Source organism: Ammospiza caudacuta, chromosome 3 (assembly GCF_027887145.1).
Source record: "Ammospiza caudacuta isolate bAmmCau1 chromosome 3, bAmmCau1.pri, whole genome shotgun sequence".
NCBI classification, from domain to species: domain Eukaryota; kingdom Metazoa; phylum Chordata; class Aves; order Passeriformes; family Passerellidae; genus Ammospiza; species Ammospiza caudacuta.
The window spans coordinates 54,231,005-54,251,322 of NC_080595.1; the positions used below are offsets into that span (position 1 = coordinate 54,231,005).

The following is a 20,318-nucleotide window of genomic DNA, read 5'->3' on the forward strand; positions in this document are numbered from 1 at the left end:
AAGAAATTAATTATTCACTATTGAATTACTTTCTCTATGAAAACATGAAATCTGATGCCTTCCAATTATCTGCCCTGTAGGCTCTGTTAAATCAGATATAAAAATAACAGAGGCACCTTAATAATAATTCTAATGTGGTGTAGTGTGCAGGGATAAGTAATTCATTTGGAGCAAAATATTTCCTGCTTGCTAAAATTTATTGTCCTCTCTGTAGTATTTGTTCCCTCCTACCGAGACACTAAACTGAAGCAGAGTTAACTGTGGAATCCAACTGCTTCCTGAATACGAAAGCAATTTTATTTTAAAAATGCTTAGTGATAGAAACATTTCCCCTTTATTTAAAAGCAGACCATCAGTCATTCTGTTTCAACTGCTGTGGTAAAAACAAAGGACACCCAGCCACCTTCCATCCAAACAGAACACCTTTAATCACACGGGGAAAACAAACCACACCTCTATATACCAACTGCATGGCAGGTACATTTACTTGCTCATATAGCATGTGAGAAATGAGCTGCATGAACACAAACATTACCAACATTTCTACCTTACCATGGAGAAGCAGTATTTATCTCACACAAAATTCCCAAATGATTGCAGAAATCTTCCTGTAAGTCTCAATTTGTCCACTTTTTGTAGCCCCCTATATATATATGCATACACACATATGTATGTGTGCAAATGAGGGTTCTATTTGGGCAGCCCTGTGACTGAGGATTTGTGTCTGGCTCACAGCCCGTGTGACTTTTGCTAGCTCTTGTTTCCCTGTAACGCATGCCAAACCAGATATCAGAAGCCCTTTGTATTACAGAATCAACTGTTTCAGCTTCTCTACCTGTCCCTGAAGTCTTGTACCACTGCCTTTTGGTGTAATGCATCTCCAGTCTCACAGAGATAAATTTCTTTCTTCTCAGTTACTTACCTGCAAACACCCTCAGGTTGTTTATTCCCACAAGTGAGCTGTCAGTGTATCAGTAGTATATCACACACCTCTTGCAACAACACTGGTCATAATGTATCAGAACTGATCCAGCTCCTCAGACCTAAACTGTGTCCTGCTGAAGGAATTACTTTGACTACAGGGTGACCTTCAGTGGACATTTTGTCCCTGTCATTCGCCTGGGAACCACTCCAAATGCACTCTCCTTTTGACAGACAATCTCCGCTTTTGGGTCTGCAGGTCTCACAGCTGTGAGACCATCCAAGTCGCAATGAGACACTGCTATTTAATAGCTCCTCAGGTCTAATTCAAGGTCCATAAAAAGGTTCAGTATCAGGGTATGACTGGAGAATCATTCTCCTGGTATCATGGATAGTTTAGACAGAGACAGGGATGCATTCTAGGTGCTGCACTCCTGTTAAGTCATGAGGTAACTTCATACTTGCTAACACCGGTAAAGCTTCTGGTCAGTGTTTTTTCACTGTGGTTGATGCAGATTATAGCACCCCTCACAGGTGGTGTGTGAATAATGTGTGAGAGTTTTCATCACAAAACATACCGTGATGAACAACACGCTTCTCAAGTCAAAAATAAGATCTCGTTGCAGGTTTAAGAAATTCAAGCTGACAAGGAGTAGAGATGGTAGATAAGTTAATTTCTCTAGGCCACAAACTACTGTCACATGTGGGGAAAACAGCTCAGGCTATCAGCCATGGGTTGGAAAGGTGTGCCGACCATTCAAGTCCACAAAGCCACGACCGGCAGGGAGCACTGAGGTGAGAAGCGATGACCAGAAACGCAATAGCGACAGCACCAGGAAATAGACTTAGTGGGGCTGAGCTCGTTCATTACTCAGGCCAGGTAGGCACACCCTGCTAATTACACTGCCTGCCTTGAAAATTAAGCTCCTGCCCGCCAACGGCTCAGGACCGAAATCCAGGTCGGAAATGACACTGAGAGCGGCATCCAACTCAGCGTGGCAGCAGGGTTTATCTGGGACGACAGCCGTTCCGGTCACATCTGTCGCGGGGACAAGGATGGGTCCCCCTTGTCCATGACACCCGTTCCCGCCCGCGGTGCCGCGGCAGAGAGAGCTGGGAGCGGGACCGGAGCGGCGGCGGGAGCGCGGGGGGCGCTGCCCCCTGCGGGCGGGGACCGGCACTGCCGGGGCCGTCCCGCCTGCCCCTGCGGGTGACACCGGCACGGCCCCGAGAGGCCCGGGCACGGCCCGCGCTGCCGCCGGGGGGGATATGGCCCCTCTGCCGACCGCTCCGCTCCCCTCCTAGCTCCACCCTCCAGGGCTACGGGAGCACGGAAACAATGAGGTTGGGAAACACCTCTGAGATCAGCGAGTTCAGCCTGTGACCGAGCACCGCCTCCTCAACCTCACCACGGCACTCAGTGCCCCGGCCCGTCTCGCCTGAACAATCACTCGGGACGGTGACTCCGCCACCTTCCAGGGCAGCCCATTCCAATGTCTAGTCACCCTTTCCGTGAAGAAATACCTCCTAATGTCAAACCTAAACTTGCCTTGGCTCAGTTTAATACTGTGTCCTCTTGTCGTTTGGAACTTGCTGCTCCACCGGCAGCATTCCTAGCCCACATAGCTCCATGTGAATATACTGAGTTCTTCCAGCATGTCCTACTGGGGAGAATTCCTACTGCTGACCCCATCTGCAGATAGCGATGCCTTGGAACACCCGAGGATCATTTCCCGGCGGGCTCAGCTACCGCCTGTATAAGCACCGTTCAGCTGGCTGTAAACTTTTGCTAATAAACACAGGTAATAAAGGCTACAAATCAGTCAGGCCCCTGACTGCGGCTCCACAAAGTCAAACAAGAAGTTTCGCCTCTACACGAGGCAGAGCTTCCTTACACCGAGGGCAGCAGAGCACTGAACCCGCTGCCCGGGGAGGTCGCAGAGTCTCTCTGGAGACCTCAAACCGCACCCGGACGCGTTCCTGTGTCACCTGCTCTAGGAGACCCTGCCTTCCAACCCTAATGACTCTGTGATTTTCCGTACCGTGCAAATCATTAATTTGAGGTGCCCGGTGCTCAGTGAAGCCCTAAACACCAAAAGCAGCTGAGGCCGAATCAGTACAGAGCAGGGGTTAATTACAGGCAGAGGAGAAGGCAGAGCGCTACCGCACGGCGTCAGCAGGGCAAAGGACCAGGTCGGCAGTGCGGTGTTTTTTGCCAGCGTGTTTTACCATGCGTGGACTCGGATCAAATGTTTCGGGAGAAGCCCTTGGCCGTGACGACCACTGAACGCCGGCACGCAGCCCCGCCCCGCGGGGGGTTCTGGGAGCTGTAGTCCGCCCGCGAGGGAGGCGGTGCCTTGGGGCGGGACTCCCACAATGCACCTCGCGCCGCCGCCGCCGGGCCGGGCCGCCCCTATGTCACGTGATCCGCGCGCCGGGACGAGCCGGCTGCTTCCGCGCGGCTCCGGAGGCGGGGCTTCCTTCAGGTAGGGGGCGGGGCCGGCGCGCCGCGGCGGGGCGAGGGGCTGGGGGCGAGGGGCTGGGGGCGAGGGGCTCCGTCCGCTTCCCGCGGCTCCCGGAGCGCAGCCGCGTCCCGAGCCTCCGCGGTAATGAAGCGGCGGTACGCGGCTGCGTCTGCCCCGGCTGCGCACAGGGGTTTCCTCATCCCGGGAGGCAGCGGCGGGTCCGCGATGGCGCCCAGGGGTGCCGTCGCCGTGCCCGGGGAGCCCTCGGCCGCCTCCGGGGTGTAACGGGTGTCAGGGGCGTGTCACCGGCGAGGAGGCGGCGGGGGAGCGCCCGGTAACGGCACACGGGTGGGCTGTGCGTGCGGAGTTGGGCCGGGCCCGTCGGTGGTGTAGGAGTGATAACAATCCGTAATAACAAAGAGCGTGTCACGGCGGTGACAGCAAGTGTGTGACAGCAATAGCAAGTGTGGGGCAGCAGCTGCGTCACAGCAGCAACGAGCCGGCACCGGCTGAGTTTCCCGCAGCAGAGGCGGTGCTGTGGCACGGGTGGGTCGCGGCATTGCCAGCTCTTGTCGGTGTTCTGCCTGCCGTGGGCCCGAGCACTCGTGGTGTTCCCTAGCCGTAAGCCACGGCACGCAGCGCTTGAGATCGTTTGGAGGTACCTGTTGGAGGATGGAGTGTTTAGGTCCTGCCCCTTCCGCTCATCGAGCAGGCCGGGCAGCTTCTCCTGGAAACTGGGTTCTCCTGCTCTCAGACATGAGTGACTGCTCATCTCTGAAGGAACTACAAGTTTCATTTCCACGAGCTGTCGTTGTACTTGCTTTTATTGTGAATGCCAGTTTTAATGGACTTTTTCTCACTTTCCTTCCCTATGAAGACATTAGTCTAGATGTAGTAAATTGGAAGAAATGGAAGAAAGGAAGATCAAGAGGAGGAGCCCCAAATCATCTTCCAGTCACTCTGCTCAGGTTGCTAACTCCAAGAAAAGCTCAGTGCCAGTCAGTAAAAGTACAGCCTTTTCCAACCCTGCCCCACAGCCTGCCGTACAAAAACCAAAGTTAAAACGGTAAGCTCGGGCCATTTGCAGACCTAGAGGCAGTGAGAGCCAGGAACTGGGCAATGCTGAGACAGTTTAAAGATTGTTTAGACTGTCTGTGACAGAAGAGCTTCAGGCTTGTGAAGTTTTGATGATGTGTCTTTTTTAGCAACATGATTTATTTTTAATGCAATATAGTGGTTATTTTATAGCAAAGGAAGGTGTTCTACACTTTTCTTGTAAACTTACTGGAATGTTACACAATGCTCTAAACTCATACCAACAGCAATTTAGCTGAAGCAGAGTATAGACTGATGTGCCTGGTGAAAGACATGAGTTGGGTGATCAGATTTGGGCATCATGTGGGAATAGTAGAGCCCCAGATGTACAGCTGTGAGGAACAAATAAAATATTACATGACTGCAAGGTTGGAACTGACAACTGTGGCAGGAAATGAAGGACATAAATTGAACAGGATGAGCTAGAACTGGAATTTCCAGGTGTTTTGTGACTGGGGACCTCTCAGCTGGGGGAGTGTCTTGAGTAAAGAGAGACATTCAGTTCTTCAGAAAGTACCACATCAGAATAGTTTGTGGTTTTTTGATGATAAGTTGGTTTCAGTTTGAGAACATTAATTTACCTGCATGTTAGAAAATGAGTTTTTTGGCTGTGGCAGACACAGTACATAAATAAAGGAAGAGGAATTTTAAAGGGAAATGTTAGCTGGGGAGAGGCAGCAGAAAATTTACTGACCTCTGAGTTTTAGCTGAAGATTAAATACAGAACTGTCAGCATCAGCACAGAGAGTCTGTTTGAAGGATGCAGTATTGGCCTGATAAATAATTAATTTCTGCAATGTAAGTCTATACATTATTTTTCAGGAAAACTGTGTTAATACTTAGAGGGAAATATTAGTAGATACTAATGAGCTATAAATTGGTGGCTTCTTCAGTTGACTGAACAGTCTACTCAAGTCTCAGTATTATCCTGGGATTTACTAGAAATTAATTTCTTGCAGTCCAAAAGATTGTGTAGAGAAGAAAGTGTCCTTTTTGCTGTAAGTTCTGGCCATTCTTGCACAATTGTTAAACTTACCAAGCAGTGCTAATACAGATAATTGTTTGAACTTATCAAGCAGGAGAGGTAATTGACATAATAATGTGAGGATGAACTGCTGCTGTGATAATGGAGCAAGAGTATTTAATTAATTTTCACTTTACTGCAAGAATCCAATGAAGTAAGTTCTCAAAGACTAATAGTTTATTTTATTACACATCAGAATTGGGTAGCAAAATGGGTGACCTGTCTGTAGTACAAACCTTTAAGTCTGAAACTGAAGCAGAACCTAAACTGAGTTGCTCTGAGTTGAACTGGAAATGGTGATTGTTGGACTGCTGGTTGTTTCTATAGCATATAGTCTATATGATGTTTTATAGACTACAGAAGCTCTTGGGCTGGACAAAGAATTGTTATTTCCCATAAGACAGAGAGAATTTGCAGAGCATGGAAAGGATAGGCCTTACTGTGCTTTAAACCCCATTATCTTCACTAATTAAATAAAGCCTCTTTTTTAAGTCTGTGATTTTTTAAAATATCCCATAGTATCCTAAATTAAAATCTTTAGGCTGAGATTTTTTCACTGGATCAGGTTCTGAACAGATTCATCACAAGGCTGCAGGACAGTCTCCTACCTGAACTGTATTAGGATGCAGCCTGTCTGTCTGTCTGTCTCTGGGTCAGAGAAGGAACATGCTGCTTCTCACTGGTAGCTGTCTGTTTAGTTTCCATATTGGTTGTGTGTTCACAGGGATTTAACATGGTTTTTAATTTTCATCCATGTAGTTCCTGTGGGCACTTGGTGCTCTGAATAAGTGCTATGCCTAGAGAGAAGTGTATGGGATGCAGGGATTTGGATGATTTTCTTGCAGGAAGGGTTGTAGAGCATTTTTAGCAATTTGATGTTTGGGCATGGACTAGTTTCATTTGGTACATTAGAGTAGTGGGAGAGTGGTTTTGATGGTGAGATTTACAAAATTGGGATGTTATTTGTGAGTTGAAAGAAAGAACTCTAGGAAAATCTATGTGGAAGCAAGGCCACCTTCCAAAGCTTATAACCAGCTGTTTTCCACACGGGTTGGAATCTACAGATGTTTGTGACAAGAGGACAGTATGATTTTTGAGGGGGGTTCTCTCTGGCCTGCAGATGCTTTTTGGGTGATTTTATGTAGATCATGTCTGCCTGGGGAAGTGGTGGAATCACCATCCCTGGAAATGTTAAAAAATCATGGGTGTGGTGCTTGAGGATGTGGGTTAGTGGTGAACATGGCTGTGCTGGGTTAATGGTTGGACTTGATGATCTTAGAGGTCTTCTCAGTGCTAATGCCCTATTGTCACTGCTGGGTAGTGCTGGCCCACTTTAGGTTACTGAGATGGCCATCACAGATGTGTGGTCCAAGCAGACTGGTGGAACCCTTCATTTTGCAGTATCAAAATGCTGAGATAGTGATGTTCTTTATTTGTCAGACAAGCTGGAGGTCCAGTGTTTATCTTAAAAGCAGTGACTGAAATATGCACTATGTATTTCTCATTTAATTTTCAAAGCTCAGATGTACACTTGCTTACATTTCAAATTTACAGTGGAATTGAAAGCAGGAAGTAATTGTTTTGTTCATTTTTTTTTTTTTAGCGTAATCAAAGAGAAAGCCAAACCTCCAGGAGCTGAAGCAAAAGGGGCACAGGCAGCACCAATTCAGCATTCTTTTCTCACAGATGTATCAGATGTCCAGGAAATGGAAAGGGGACTTCTGAGTCTCTTGAATGACTTCCACTCTGGCAAACTTCAGGCATTTGGTAAGTGCATGAATTGTGTGTGTACAATAGTTGTTTTTTATAGCTGTACAGTGGTAACATTTGCAAACAAGTGTGCTGCATGGACAGACTGCCACATGAAATCAACATAATTAATACATCTTACTGCATTTTAAAATTGCAGTCGCGTTGTAACGTTGTCTGTGTTGTGAGATTATTCACATGCCATTCCATTATCCCTTCCACCTTTCCTTAAGATACCAAGTTTAAAATAACTTATTTATGTAGGAAGAAGTAACTGTCTTTAGCACCCAGTTTTGTTGCATATGAACATTTAAGACTATTGGTAACAACTTTTATGAAATTCAGTGCAAGCTGCGTTTTACCCAGGTTACTCTTCTGTCTTAGCTTTTTAGTATTTTTACAGCCTTAGAGTTGATGGAGGTTTTAGAAGAAATATTGCACATTTTTGCATTCTTTTCTCCCTTGTACTAAGTAGAAAAATGTATGTGTAGTTTTGCAAGTTTAGTGTTAGGTAAACGTGTCAATTCCACTCTGATTTTACAAAAGAACCTGAAAAGTTTGTATTATATCAATCATCTGTTTCAAGAAAGCAACCCTTAGCGAAATCAGAATTGGAAAGAAGGGTTTTTTTTGACTGAATTTTAAGTTAAAATACAGGGCCTTTCTGAATCAGAGAAAAATGCAAGAGTATAGAAAAACCACATGCATTCTAAAAAACTCTGAGAACATTGGATAGCTACTGTAAATTCAGCACAACACAGCAACAAATGGGATGACAGAAACTTCAACAGGGAAACCACCAAGAAAGCAAATGTACTTGTAAAATTGATGTTTAAATTCTCTAATGTAGAAAGCTGCATTTCTCTTCTCCGATGTAAAAAGTTGCATCTTCATATCTTCATTTTCACTCTTGGGTTTCTTTATATGAAGTTTTTACTTGTTTTAGGAAATGAATGTTCCATAGAGCAGATGGAGCACGTGCGGAGTATGCAGGAGAAGCTTGCTCGCCTCAATCTGGAGCTCTATGGGGAGATGGAAGAACTCCCTGAAGACAAAAGAAAACTGGCCAGTGATTCCAACCTGGATAGACTGCTGTCAGATGTAAGTACTGGGAAGGCAGAAATCATGGAGCTTAGCCCACGGCAAAGCTTGGTTCAGGAAAACACCGCCCCTGTGTGCGCAGTGATTTACAGTTGAGGAGAACGTAGCTTTTCAATGAACCAAGGTGTGTCCTGCCCTCCTCTGGGTTCTGAGAGAACACAGGAGCTGTTTTCATTTGCTACAGCTGCTGGTTGCTTTGGGGAGGGGAGCAGGCTGGCTGCAAGCTGCCTGAGCCTGTCAGCCTGCTTAGGGACAGCCCATGTACTAGGGAACTATGACCACTTTCCCTGCAGTCCATCTTCCTACATCTGGGGAAGGTGACACACAACAAAGAATACAGATCTGTACATTCTACACTTTGTCTAGTGTATTTCCATAAAAACCAGAATTGTTAAAATTTCTTTAAATTTCTTGAGATCAGCACATTTGGAAACCTAATTTCCAAACTTAATTGGGAACTTAGCTCATTGTATGGAATTCAGTATAGGTTTGATTTTTGTAAGAAATCATACATTTCAACCCAAACTGTTAGTTATATCCTTCATTAATGTGTTAATTTCAGCATACCAGCATAATTGCTGCATTTCTTTGACTAACTGAAGTGCCATTTCTCATAATTTCTACATTTATCTTGCAGCTAGAAGAACTAAATTCATCTATGTATCCTTTTCCTAAAATGTTTATTTTGCATTTTAATTACTAACAGTAGTCAAATTGCAGTGTGTTTCCCTAGTAACTGATGCCTTTACAAGAGTCAGATTCCTTTGATAATGCTTTGTGTTGTTTGTTTTTTCATTTTACACAGAATCAAAGTGCAAATCCAGGTGTTTATTTTCCACATTCCTCTGAGCACTGCAAAGCTCAGTACCTAGAGTTGTAGTTAATTGTGATGCTGTGCTTTCAAATTAGTACTATAATACAGCATCAGTTTTTAGGTTCTTCCAATACCTAAGTGACTGTATCTTAACACATGTAATTATAGGTTGTTTTCTCACCTGGTGATTTATTTAGCTACCATGTTCCACTTGTGTACCATATTGTATTGTCAGTGGCAAAACCCATCAGCAGCAGCCTCTTTCTGCATCCATCTTATTGAGACATTCTGGAACAAACATCCATAGTAATATTCCTTCAACAATATTCAGAGGCATCTGTCCCACTGATAAGTGAATTCTATTACCTTTTCATTTTTTTCTAGAAATGTGTGTGGTTGTTTATAACTGCTTGACCGTGGAGAGTGAGCTGACCTAATTTTTTATTTCTGGGGTCAGGTACTTCAGCAGAGCTTAGGAACTGGACAAATGTGTGCTCTTAGCCCACAGAGGAGATAAAGCTGAATGTCTCAGCTTGTCTTTCACACTGTGCTTTTGATAAGGCAGGATGGCAGTGGAGGAGTGTAGCACTCAGTTTACTCTGCAGTCTGGTTATTTCTGTTGTTGCTGTCTTGTTCATGCCTTATATGTATGTGAAAGTGTTATTCCTTAATGATTTGCTTCAGCCAAAAGCTACATTTAGCTGATGCTCAAGATATTCCAAATGGTACTACAGGCTGAGAGAGAACATCTTTGTCAGTCTGGATTCTCCAGCTTTGCTTTTGTTTTTCTGGACAATGGAATCAAGAAGAGTTGTGACTTTGTGTTGTTTTTTAATTTTACACAACAAAGAATCAAAGTGCAAATCCAGGTGTTTATTTTGCACATTCCTCTGAGCACTGCATTATGCCAGGGCTCAGTACCTAGAGTTGTACTTAATTGTGATGCTGTGCTTTTTATTACTGCCTTACTTAACAGAAAAACTGGAGAAACTAAGAAATATATTTCTTCTGCTCAGTGTTCATATGGTTGCAAGTGGTACATGTATGTAAGTTCATTGGCATTTCTCCAGTTTTTATGAAGGTACTGATAATGTTGCCTTTCTGATCATTATACAGACAATCTGCTCACTGTCTCTTTAGTGTTTTGTTGATTGGTGATGCCACAGATAATTTATTGTTAATAAAGTGAAAAGTTTTAAATATATGATGTTTCGTTTGCAGAAGCTGCTATTGGTTTGGCTGTGTGAGGAAGATGAGTTTTAGCATTGTCCAAATGTTTGCAGTTTATGTTTTTCCATGCTATGAATAACTATATAATCTCACCAAATTAGAATTAGTGTGCATGCTAACAGTCTACATAAATTAAGTATTGTGCAAATCCAAAACTGGGTAAATAGTTACTGTTCAATAAATCTAGGATAATCAATTTTGTAGTTACTCTGATGTTGTAAATAGATGATACCAATTGATGATACCAATTAATTGGTGTCAACTTTATGCGCACAGCCAGAGGGAAAAAAAATCTGTATTAGTATAAAATCAGGCTGGTTTTAGATCCAAAATTTCTATCACCATGCCTTTGGTTCTAGATTTATTTTATATTCAGTTTTTAGGTAATACATTCAGATTCCACACTGACTTTACACTTACTGAACACGGAATGGAATTTTTATCCTTCTTCCTGAGTGCAAAGCTTTCATCAGCCCAGAGTGGGCATGTGGCCAGGAAATAGAAGAACTTCGCTTAAATAAAGCTTTACAAAGAGACTTGTGGCACACATCCACAAGACCTGTACATTTCTCTCTCCTAAGTAAAAAAAAAAAAAAAAAGAAAGAAAAATCAGTCATTGTAATAGACCATAATTTTCCTAATATTTGGAAATAGTAAGATTAATATGAGACCTCCAACTTACAGCTCTTTAATCATATTAAGCCACAAAAACCAGAACATGAAATAACCAAGAACAATTCTCAACAAACTGAGAGGCTAGGACCAGACTGAATGAATGAGTAGTTTGCAAATTATCTGATCATCCTGATCAATGCAATATTGCAGAATCAAGCTGTAATACTAAAACACGTACAGTCTAACAGTTAAGCAAGTGCTAATACAAGAAATACTATACAGAACTCTAAAAATTGCAATGCAGGTGTGAAGGAAAATAGGTGTATGTTAGAACAAAAATCTATGCCATCTTCATGAAAATTTTAAACCCAAAATCCTACCTTACAATCCAAATTACATCTACTGTCAATTTTAGACAGTACTCACTTTGGATTAATTCAGATCAAGACAGTTTTGAGCTGTGATAGCTAAAATGCAACCCCCCCTACATCAAGATGTAATAATCTTTTCCACAAGAGAAAATAAAGTCTACATGAAGAGGTATTTGCAAAAAGGAAGTTTTAAAACCTAAAAAAAAAAAATTAAATAATTAATGTTCTAAAATGCTAGGGGACAAAAGGATAAAAAACACTGACAAAATTGGTTTTGATATGAAAAGTTCTGAGACATCAATTTTAGCACATTTTTTGGTTAGCAAATTCACTATGGAGGCAATGTTTGTAAAAACCATAGAATCTGTCAAATTTTCCAGCCTCTTAATTTTGAAGAAAATGAATAATAATGTGAATAATTAATGATTTTCCACAGAACATTCTTACTTTAATGCTACTTTATGTCAAAAGGCTAAATGCAAAGTAAACCAGGGAATATGTGCTTTTTATGTACCCTTCTACAGCAAAAGGACCTCCTGATTGGTCTATGATCTCTTGGTGACTTTGGATGAGAAGGCAGGTGACCAAGTTCCTCACAAGGGCAGTGAAAGACAATGGATTGAAGCTCTAGAAGAAAGGCTTGTTATAAACTGAACCACTCTTCTTCCAAAGGCAGGATATGTAACAGAAAAATCAAGTAACATGCTTGAGGCATAGCACTTCTGCATTTTCTGATAGAATACAATGAATTACAACTTCCTACAAAATTCCTTTCATTTTTTTTCTTGAAACATACTCTGTATTTCCATACCTTAACTCAAGCTTTCTGTCAGTTCAAGCTATGCAAAATAAGGCACAAAAGCACTTAGTAGAGTGCTGAATTTCACAGCATTTTAATGAAATACACACCTAAGTTAACACAGGGATTCCCAAAGTATTTCCTTTGCCTTCTGCAGAGAAATCGTATATTGCTGAAACTCCTTACTATACATAAATTTCTTGCTAAGTTTGACACAGCCAGTCAGGGATGCTGGGCCTTCAGAAGCTCTTAGGTGAGTGTTCACAGTAGCTGTTGTAATGCTTATTTCCCTTCCTGCTCCTCCAGCTGTCAGGAAAATAATGGATTTTCAATATGAAATCAATTGATTTTGTTAATATGCAACAGTCTTTCAAATACCAGTGTTCCTTACTTGCCTTTTGGTTGGACACTAAAAACCACAGGCCCTTGGTACAAGACAGTCCTGATCCAGAGGGCAGTTTGTTACAATGACCTTGTTCCACCCCACGGACCATCCCCTCTTCTGTCAGATTCAATGCAGCCTTACTTGAGCCAAAGGCAGAAAAGCAGTCAGAGCTCTGAGGTGAAGTGACAGCAAGAGGCAGCACTGCAGCTCTCAGGGATACACCACAGAGTGTACGTGCACTGCAGAGCACGATGTAGCTCCCATGTCCCACACACTGCGAAACAATACAGCCACACACGGTTCAACCGTAGTACTGCCAGAATGTGGGTTTCCATCAACATACCACTGAATGTCAGCTTAAATTGCTTTAACTATTTATGATGTTTTGGTAATTTCATAGGCCTCTCATAAATGAGACCAGTCAAAAGAACAGAGTAATTTCAGCCGCTTCCAGATTAAATTAATCAATATCCATAAGAGTGAAAGTGTCAAGAATATATTCTACCAGAGATGAAATAGAATTCATCTAGCTTTCTGTGGCCCAGAATGCTGGTGAAGTGTGATAAACAGTACTAAGAGTCTTCTTGAAGCTTTATATTTAAGCTGTGAGATCACAAACTTCATGTTTCATCATCACAATACCAATTTTTTTAGTATTATAACTAAACAAAGGCTGTTTTGGACAATAATTTAAATGCAAGACATTGAATACCTATATAAGGTACTGGGAAATCACTTTGAAACACACTAACAGTGTACAACCAGGTACAACTAGTGTACAATCAGTATATGCTTTAGGTACAAACAATGTACAGCCTACCTTTAAAGCAGAAACTGCACCTTTAAAACCCATTTGCCAATTCAAAGAAATATTACTCAAAGGAAATTACACAGTATTCAACTTCCCCCCTCCATGTCCCCAGACAAAAGCAATTAATTCAAAGACTCCTGTGAAGTTTATATTTTGCTTATGTACTGTCAGGACAACCCTATATTGTCTCATTTGGTTATTGGTATGTAGACATTATTAACATCTTTCCTATACAATCCCAAGTTCGTTGTTAAAACTATTACAAGAACATAGCATTTAAATTTTTTTTTTTTTTTTTTTGTTTTTAGATAATGAAGTCCTTGGTTTTCATGTGTTTTCCTCCAGACAGCGGTATGATCAAAGATTTGTACATCAATATATGTGGCAAGAGAAGCATGCTGCATAAGCATGCAAATATATTCAAAATAAACAAGTTGTTTCTTTATCTTCCCCACAGAGTAAGAACTGCATTGTTATTACTCACTTAGAAGTACTGTGCTTTTGCAACACATTACAATTTCATGAAACTACATTCCACTAGAAACTAAGATTAGGATGAGCTGGGAGTCAGGAGACAATGATTTACTATTTTTTACCATTTTAGGAAAAAGTGATTAAGGCCAGGCCACCCATAAAGTGACATTTAGAGAAACTGCACAGCTGAAACCAGAAGAGTAATTCTCAACTCTGCCCTAATGAAGAGAAACACAGCACACCCCATCCATAAGGGACAGAGACATGTCACACAAGAAACAATGCTGCAAATTTATTTTCTTTAAGTTTTTATAACCTCAACTTTGTTTATCTCACATAAGACATTTTCAGTAATATGAGATCATCTAGTTCATCACAATTGCAAGGAAAATGAGGTGCATGTGAAGTACAAAAAAATTTGAAAATACTCGCTTACATTGGATAGACTTAGAATACTGCTCAAAACAAAGTGGCTTTTCAGCTTTTTACCTTTGCATTTTGGAAATCTTCTCTGCAGTCCTAAGATAGGCAATGAATGGAGAAAAAAGCAACTCCAAAGCAGGTGGAATGAAGAAAGAGGCACATTATTAGGAGACACAAAAGAAACACAAACGAGAAGAGACACTTCCAATGACAAAGTCCAGAGAAAAACATTTCCCAGGTGTTTCAGAAAGGCCTGCTGCTGTCCATCCATCCCAGCTGGGTACATCAATCACACTCCATACTATTTAGTAGTCTACATTTATACTTGCAATAGAGAGAGCACCTCTTTTGTACTGTACGTAATTTCCTTGCCCCAAAGAGCTTACAGTCTTAAGTTCATACAAAAGAATGCATCAAGTAGCTGGATCAAGATCAAAGAAATGAGAGAGACAGGGAGATAATTTTGTAAGGGATTAAAGTTGGGTTACATTACTAAATGAGGTAACTTCTGAACATCATTGGCAGTGATGTTCTTAAGACATTAAGTAGTTTTTCAGTTAGAAGGTCTTCTGATCATGAAAAACTGGTTTAAAATGTACAGAATGATGCGTTAAAAGTAATCCACAAAAATTCTTAAAAATAGACTTGTTGGCAAGACACAAAAAGGTTCAGATTGCCAAAGTTCTTCACTTTAGACAATAACTTGTCATTCTATTAGGAAGATATGGATGTTAGAGAAATTCGTATGTACATGTAACATTTGAATGTAAAAGGCTTTTTACATTTAAGCTTAAAACGTTAAATTCTGATTTAAGAATCCTGTTGCTATAAACACAGGCTTAATACTTAAATACTAATATGAAAATAGTGTTATTTAAAAAATGTATTTTAAACTTTAAAATAAACTATGGACAAGATACAGTTGGTTCAAAAGATCAACATTCTTTAACTGCAGTGACTCCTTTTCCTGCTTTTTAAAAAAGGGAAAAACTTTTTCCCACTCTGTTCCTCCTACTTGTCAGTTATAATAGAAGTGATCAGTCCATCAACTTTAAAGTTTTAGTTTACATTGGGGAGGGTCATTTGTTTTGCTGGGTTTTTCTTAACATTTCCCTATTCATATATAGTTTTCTGAAGTCAAAGCCTTGCACTTTAAATAATATTTATACGTCACCTTTGTGACCATTTAGCTATCATTTCTTAATCCCTTTACATGCAAACAGAAACTACCATATTTCATGCAACTATGACATCCTTTCATACCAGAGAATTTCGCTTTTGGTTATATACATAAACCATCTGCAACACTTTCTTGACATTTGAAAAAGTAAAAGTAGTAAAAATTCACCATAATTATCCAGTCTGTTTATGACAACCAAAAAGAGAAATACTTATTTTTCACCGTAACAGCATAACCAGTGGTAAATCTGACTTGACCTATCCTTTTGGAAGGGAAGCAGATGTTAAGAGAATTTCATTTATGCACAGAAGTGAGAATGTGATGTTAAGGACTGCTGGCAGAGGATGATTTATCTTTAATTTTTAAAGGAATTTTTTGAGGAAATCAAACCAGATATTAAGCCTAAAGAACAATAGATATATTTGACCCAAGTCAATACTAACATTTACTTTTTAGAAATTACATTTGTATTAAATTTTCTTACAGGAGGATACAAAAGGAGTATAGCCACAGATTACCAAGAGAATCACTTCTGATCAACAGCTAAAAATGAGGGAAGAAAATGGCCAAGATTACAATCAATCACTTCTTGTACATGCCACAAAACTACAAGAAATTACCTGCAATCCTGTAATAAAACCCTCCCCCTTATTTGAATGAGTTTCAATTCCCAGGTAAAGATGAATCAACAAAATTAAAATATTGTGCTGTTTTATTGGTGTAAAAATCACACAATTGCTAGTTCTGATTCTGCAGAGATACATCCATGCAGTTAAACATCTATGATCCCACAGCCAGAAGAAGCCATTAAATAGAATATCTGCTGTTAGTCAGCAATTAATGCAAATTTACATATGAGATCAAAATGTGTGTATCGTACAATATACAACAAATCCTAATACAGTACATCAACCTGAAGAGCAAGATACACTCAAGGAACTCTGTTAATAGTGAAGCCTGTCTATATGCCAGAGAAGTAAGGCCTGGAAACAAGATGACAGAAGGTACCCCAGAATTCCTAAGAAGCAAAACTGTTCATTTTTTGTTTTATATTTTTTTTTTGCTGGGAATTAGAAGTTTATAGAGGTATTGACACATTACTTGACAATACAATTTGTTATAGTGAAGACTGGTGGATGTGATCTGCTATTAAAAGGTAACGTGTGAGACATGCAATTACAGGTCGTGCTTAGATAATGTGCAATTAATGTTTGGGACCTACACCCAACTCTTTTCACAAAAGGGAGAACTAAAGAAGACCTGTTTGATAGACTACCAATTGTGCCATAAATGCTTCTACGCATGCGGCTGAATCAGGATCATGAATGGATAACATGTGAACACCTGGCAATCTGTGGTCACATACTCTGTAATGTATGCAACAAAAATCACAACATCCAATCCAGTTGATATGGCAAACAGCCTGCAAGAACTCTTCCAACCTGAGTAAGCTGGGGAATTGCAAAGAGGCAGGCTTTCTAGAATCGTGAACAATTTCCAATTGTGAAAGGCAGCTTGGGAAGTAACATTGGCTGATGACAGATTAGTAGTTTGTCTCTTTTCTGGCACAATAAAATAAATGCCATAGTGAATGAAGAGTTTATGTGCTTAAAGGTTAAAATCAACTGATTAGCAACCTTCTTCTGCAAAGATGTTTCAACAGGAAAAAAAAACTATGAAAAAATTCCAGTTGGCAATTTTGGTGACAAACTCTGCAAACTCAAGTCCAGCAAAGATCACGGATGCCCACAGAGAAAGATGTGAGAGGCAGTGTCACATTCAAGGAAAAAGTAGTAGGTTTTTTTTTTCTTTCTGTACTGAAATTAAAATATTTAAAATACAAAAGTGGACAAATTGACAAAACAGAACCACAACATTTAATGTAGAATAGAGTGCATTGAGCTAGATGCATGGATATTTAAATAGGCCTTGAAACCAATACCCCTTTCAAAATTAGTAAATTCACAGTTAACGGCAGTAGGCTTAGAGGTGAGAGAAGGGTCGAAGTTGTTCCAGTTGGACTTCCAGGGAGATTCTCTCTTCAAGAACATCCTACAAAAGAAAGATTTTCTAGTGACAGTCCACAGGGAATGAGTACTGAAAATTTCCTCATGCCATCAAAACCTGCTTCAGTCTGAAAACTAACTTAGATTCTAGACTCTCAGTAACTCCTCCTAGACACTGAATAGAAGACTGCCTGGATGGTAATTACGTATCATTGGAAATCACTACTTTGCTCAAAGGTGATGCCAAGTATTTTTTTTCTTTCAAAGCACCCAAACCCAAACTTGTAACCAGACGCAAACCCAACTATAATATTTTCAAATGAAGTCTAAAATGTTAAGGGGGTAAGCTCTCACCTGAATTAAGACTATTGGAAAACTCAGTTTTTGTCCCCGGTTTTTCCTCCTATGTGAATTTCTAAGTGAAATTCAGGCTTGAGTTTTTAAAATCACCTAACTTCTATTCTAGACAGTATCTTATTAACTCATGTGTTCATTTAAGATACTTTTAAAAATTATCTTCATAGTTAAAATTAGTTATCTTAGGTAAGAAAGATGGCAGGCAAAAGACATTAAGCCGATGCCTACAGATAGCTCTAAAACAATGATAGCTGACCTAGATAAGCAAATTGCTATTGTTGCACTAATTATTAAACTGCAAGTTTTGTACTTCAGATTATTGTATTTGTTTAAAAATATTTATGACTTATAATTTTACTAAGACTTTAAGGCTTGCTTTTTCCTTCAGAAGAACACAGATCACTTAAGCTGCCCCTCTCAGTACTGCTTTTAATGTATGTGATGATGACAACAGGTAACCTAGTATTGATAATGTGAGGTAAAATTTTAGTGTAGCTAAAAGCAGATTGTTACACTGAAAAATGTGTTGTAGCAGCAAAAGTGTGATTTGTAATTTCACAAAACTTGCCACAAATAGGTATATTCTATGATCTATGAACATAGCTAAATATTTCATATCGATATCCTCAACTACATTTATCAGTAGATTGCAGAGACGCCTTTTACTGTGCATCACTAACATCTTGCTCTCTGAGGCTCTTCTCTTACACAAAGACGAAGGAATTACCTTTAGTTGCTGCTGTAGTTCACTGTTCAATCTGGCCAAAACAGTGTTGGTTTCCTTGTTACGTCTGATTGATGCCTGAATTGCCTTCTTGTCTTTCCCCACTGATCTGAGAAGATATCAGAAGTATTGTAATAAGTAATTTTGCCATTTAGCTGAACATCTCACTTATAGTCCCCTTCTTTAAGTGAGCAGAATACTCTTTTCAAAATTCTTTAACTTGTTATACTGTTACATGTTCCCGCTCCTGTCCGGCTTGGTTAACCCCGTTTGTTTGCATGGAAACACAGATATCTATGTTTTATATATGCACACAGAGTTGGTTTCAATCAAAGAGCACACAGCGCATTTTAAAAACTCGTCATTATCAACTTTCTGAAGGCCCACCACAGCAAACCACATTCATTTACCTCCAAGTGACTACTGCAATAGACTATTTTCATGCTAGGACACACAGACTGCACATTTTGGACTGTTCATAGAAACCATTTAAAATTAAACTCTACATCTTAGTACTTCCACCACTTATTTCCAACATACTTGCAGAAGTTAAAAAGAGTTCACACTCCAAAATTCAAAATCTCTTAAAAGTCTCCCAGCAGTAGCAGCTTTGGGATGACCATATTTAAAAACCAAAAAGTTCTTAAATCATTGAATTAATCTAAATTAAACACACTGAAATTGTTTGCAACTCCTGGAACAGAAAGTGTGTATGCTGTTTAAATGTAAACTTTCCAGTAACAGATGTATTTATATACTTCTTGGGTTACCTAGGAATAGATGGCTGTGAAGCAAGAACAGCAGCTATGACACCTGTTTTCTGTGTATGTTCCTCAGCTTCAGGTCTTAGCTCATCTTCTGATTTTAATCTTCTACGAATAGGCTTCGGCGGTGGAGCAAGTGGGGTAGTGCCTTTACCCTGAAGAGGAAAACACAGCCTATTAACTCTCTGAAACTACATTTTATTTAGGTTATAACCTGGTAGCTTGTCTTTCATATTCAGTTACTGAGGCAACTGAATTTACAACCCATCAGGTATTTTCTGATGGACATCTAGCTGCATTCTCATTTGGTCTGGAAAAGACATGAACTACTAAATCCTACCATGTAGTGAAAAGCTAGTAAGTTGCTTCACACTGACAAAGAAGTGTGCAAGCAGAAACAGCACAGTACAACTGAGTACTGCAAACACACAGCAATGCAGAGCACACCTTCCCCCCCACTAATTATATGTCTGTAATCAAATAAAAAGCTATGCTTAATCAAGTTCTGCACTAAACATTTTGATCTGTTTCAAAAATTTGAAAACTTACAAGTATCTTTTCTGCTGTCTCAAGAATAAACCTAATCATCATAATATGTTGCAAAAATTCACCATACACATGCCTATTTGAAGCACCTATTGGGCTTCAAATAGGCATGTGTATGGTGAAAACTGGGTTCAGGTGAACACCTACAAAGCTGCTGTTGCAAATCAAAACAAACATTTAATTTCATATATATCAGACAACAGTGCTTTGTTCCAAGGGTACTTTGCATACCGCACTACTGGGGACATTTGCAGGTGCTTTGTCTTCAACTCTTCCATCTGCTTTGGCAACTCTAAGAGAACTTGCAGAATCAGAGGGCTTTTCAACCTAAAGGAATATAAAATGTATTTATGAATCTACTTCTCAACATATACTTCATCTGGCAACAGTTGGAATGAAAACAAGTATGCTGTGTTCTGAGAGAGCTGGGGTTGTTCAGCCTGGAGAAAAGGAGACTCAGGGGT

The 20,318-nt window shown here is 40.4% G+C and overlaps 2 protein-coding genes across 24 annotated transcripts in view; one reads left to right on the forward strand and one right to left on the reverse strand.

Moving 5' to 3' along the window:
- Positions 1–3,322: 3,322 nt before the first annotated feature.
- On the forward strand, positions 3,323–12,384 carry CCDC28A (coiled-coil domain containing 28A). 7 transcript variants are annotated; one of them, XR_009274574.1, is made up of 5 exons: positions 4,054–4,452; positions 7,109–7,272; positions 8,185–8,355; positions 8,993–9,015; positions 9,854–9,881. XR_009274574.1 is itself a non-coding variant. In XM_058802607.1 (5 exons), exons 1-5 carry the CDS (start codon positions 4,295–4,297, stop codon positions 9,906–9,908), a joined length of 555 nt encoding a protein of 184 aa, XP_058658590.1. In that variant the 5' UTR covers positions 4,054–4,294; the 3' UTR covers positions 9,909–12,384. The 7 variants fall into 7 exon arrangements, 6 of the variants coding, with proteins under 6 accessions (XP_058658584.1, XP_058658589.1, XP_058658586.1 ...); XM_058802607.1 differs by having other exon boundaries at positions 8,201–8,355; positions 9,854–12,384; XM_058802601.1 differs by lacking the exons at positions 8,993–9,015; positions 9,854–9,881 and adding an exon at positions 3,323–3,407 and having other exon boundaries at positions 4,264–4,452; positions 8,201–8,451.
- Positions 12,385–14,131: 1,747 nt separating this feature from the next.
- The window catches only part of REPS1 (RALBP1 associated Eps domain containing 1), a 63,953-nt gene continuing 57,766 nt past the window's right edge, over positions 14,132–20,318 (reverse strand). For 13 of the 17 annotated variants that reach the window (XM_058802592.1, XM_058802597.1, XM_058802591.1 and 10 more), the window contains 4 exons: positions 20,086–20,181; positions 19,315–19,463; positions 18,548–18,653; positions 14,132–17,509 (listed from right to left, as the gene is read on the reverse strand). In XM_058802592.1, coding sequence (XP_058658575.1) covers positions 17,441–17,509; positions 18,548–18,653; positions 19,315–19,463; positions 20,086–20,181 — 420 coding nt within the window. In that variant the 3' untranslated portion in view covers positions 14,132–17,440. The remainder of the gene's footprint in view (positions 17,510–18,547; positions 18,654–19,314; positions 19,464–20,085; positions 20,182–20,318) is intronic. The other 4 variants (XM_058802599.1, XM_058802595.1, XM_058802598.1 and 1 more) reach the window with 3 other exon arrangements.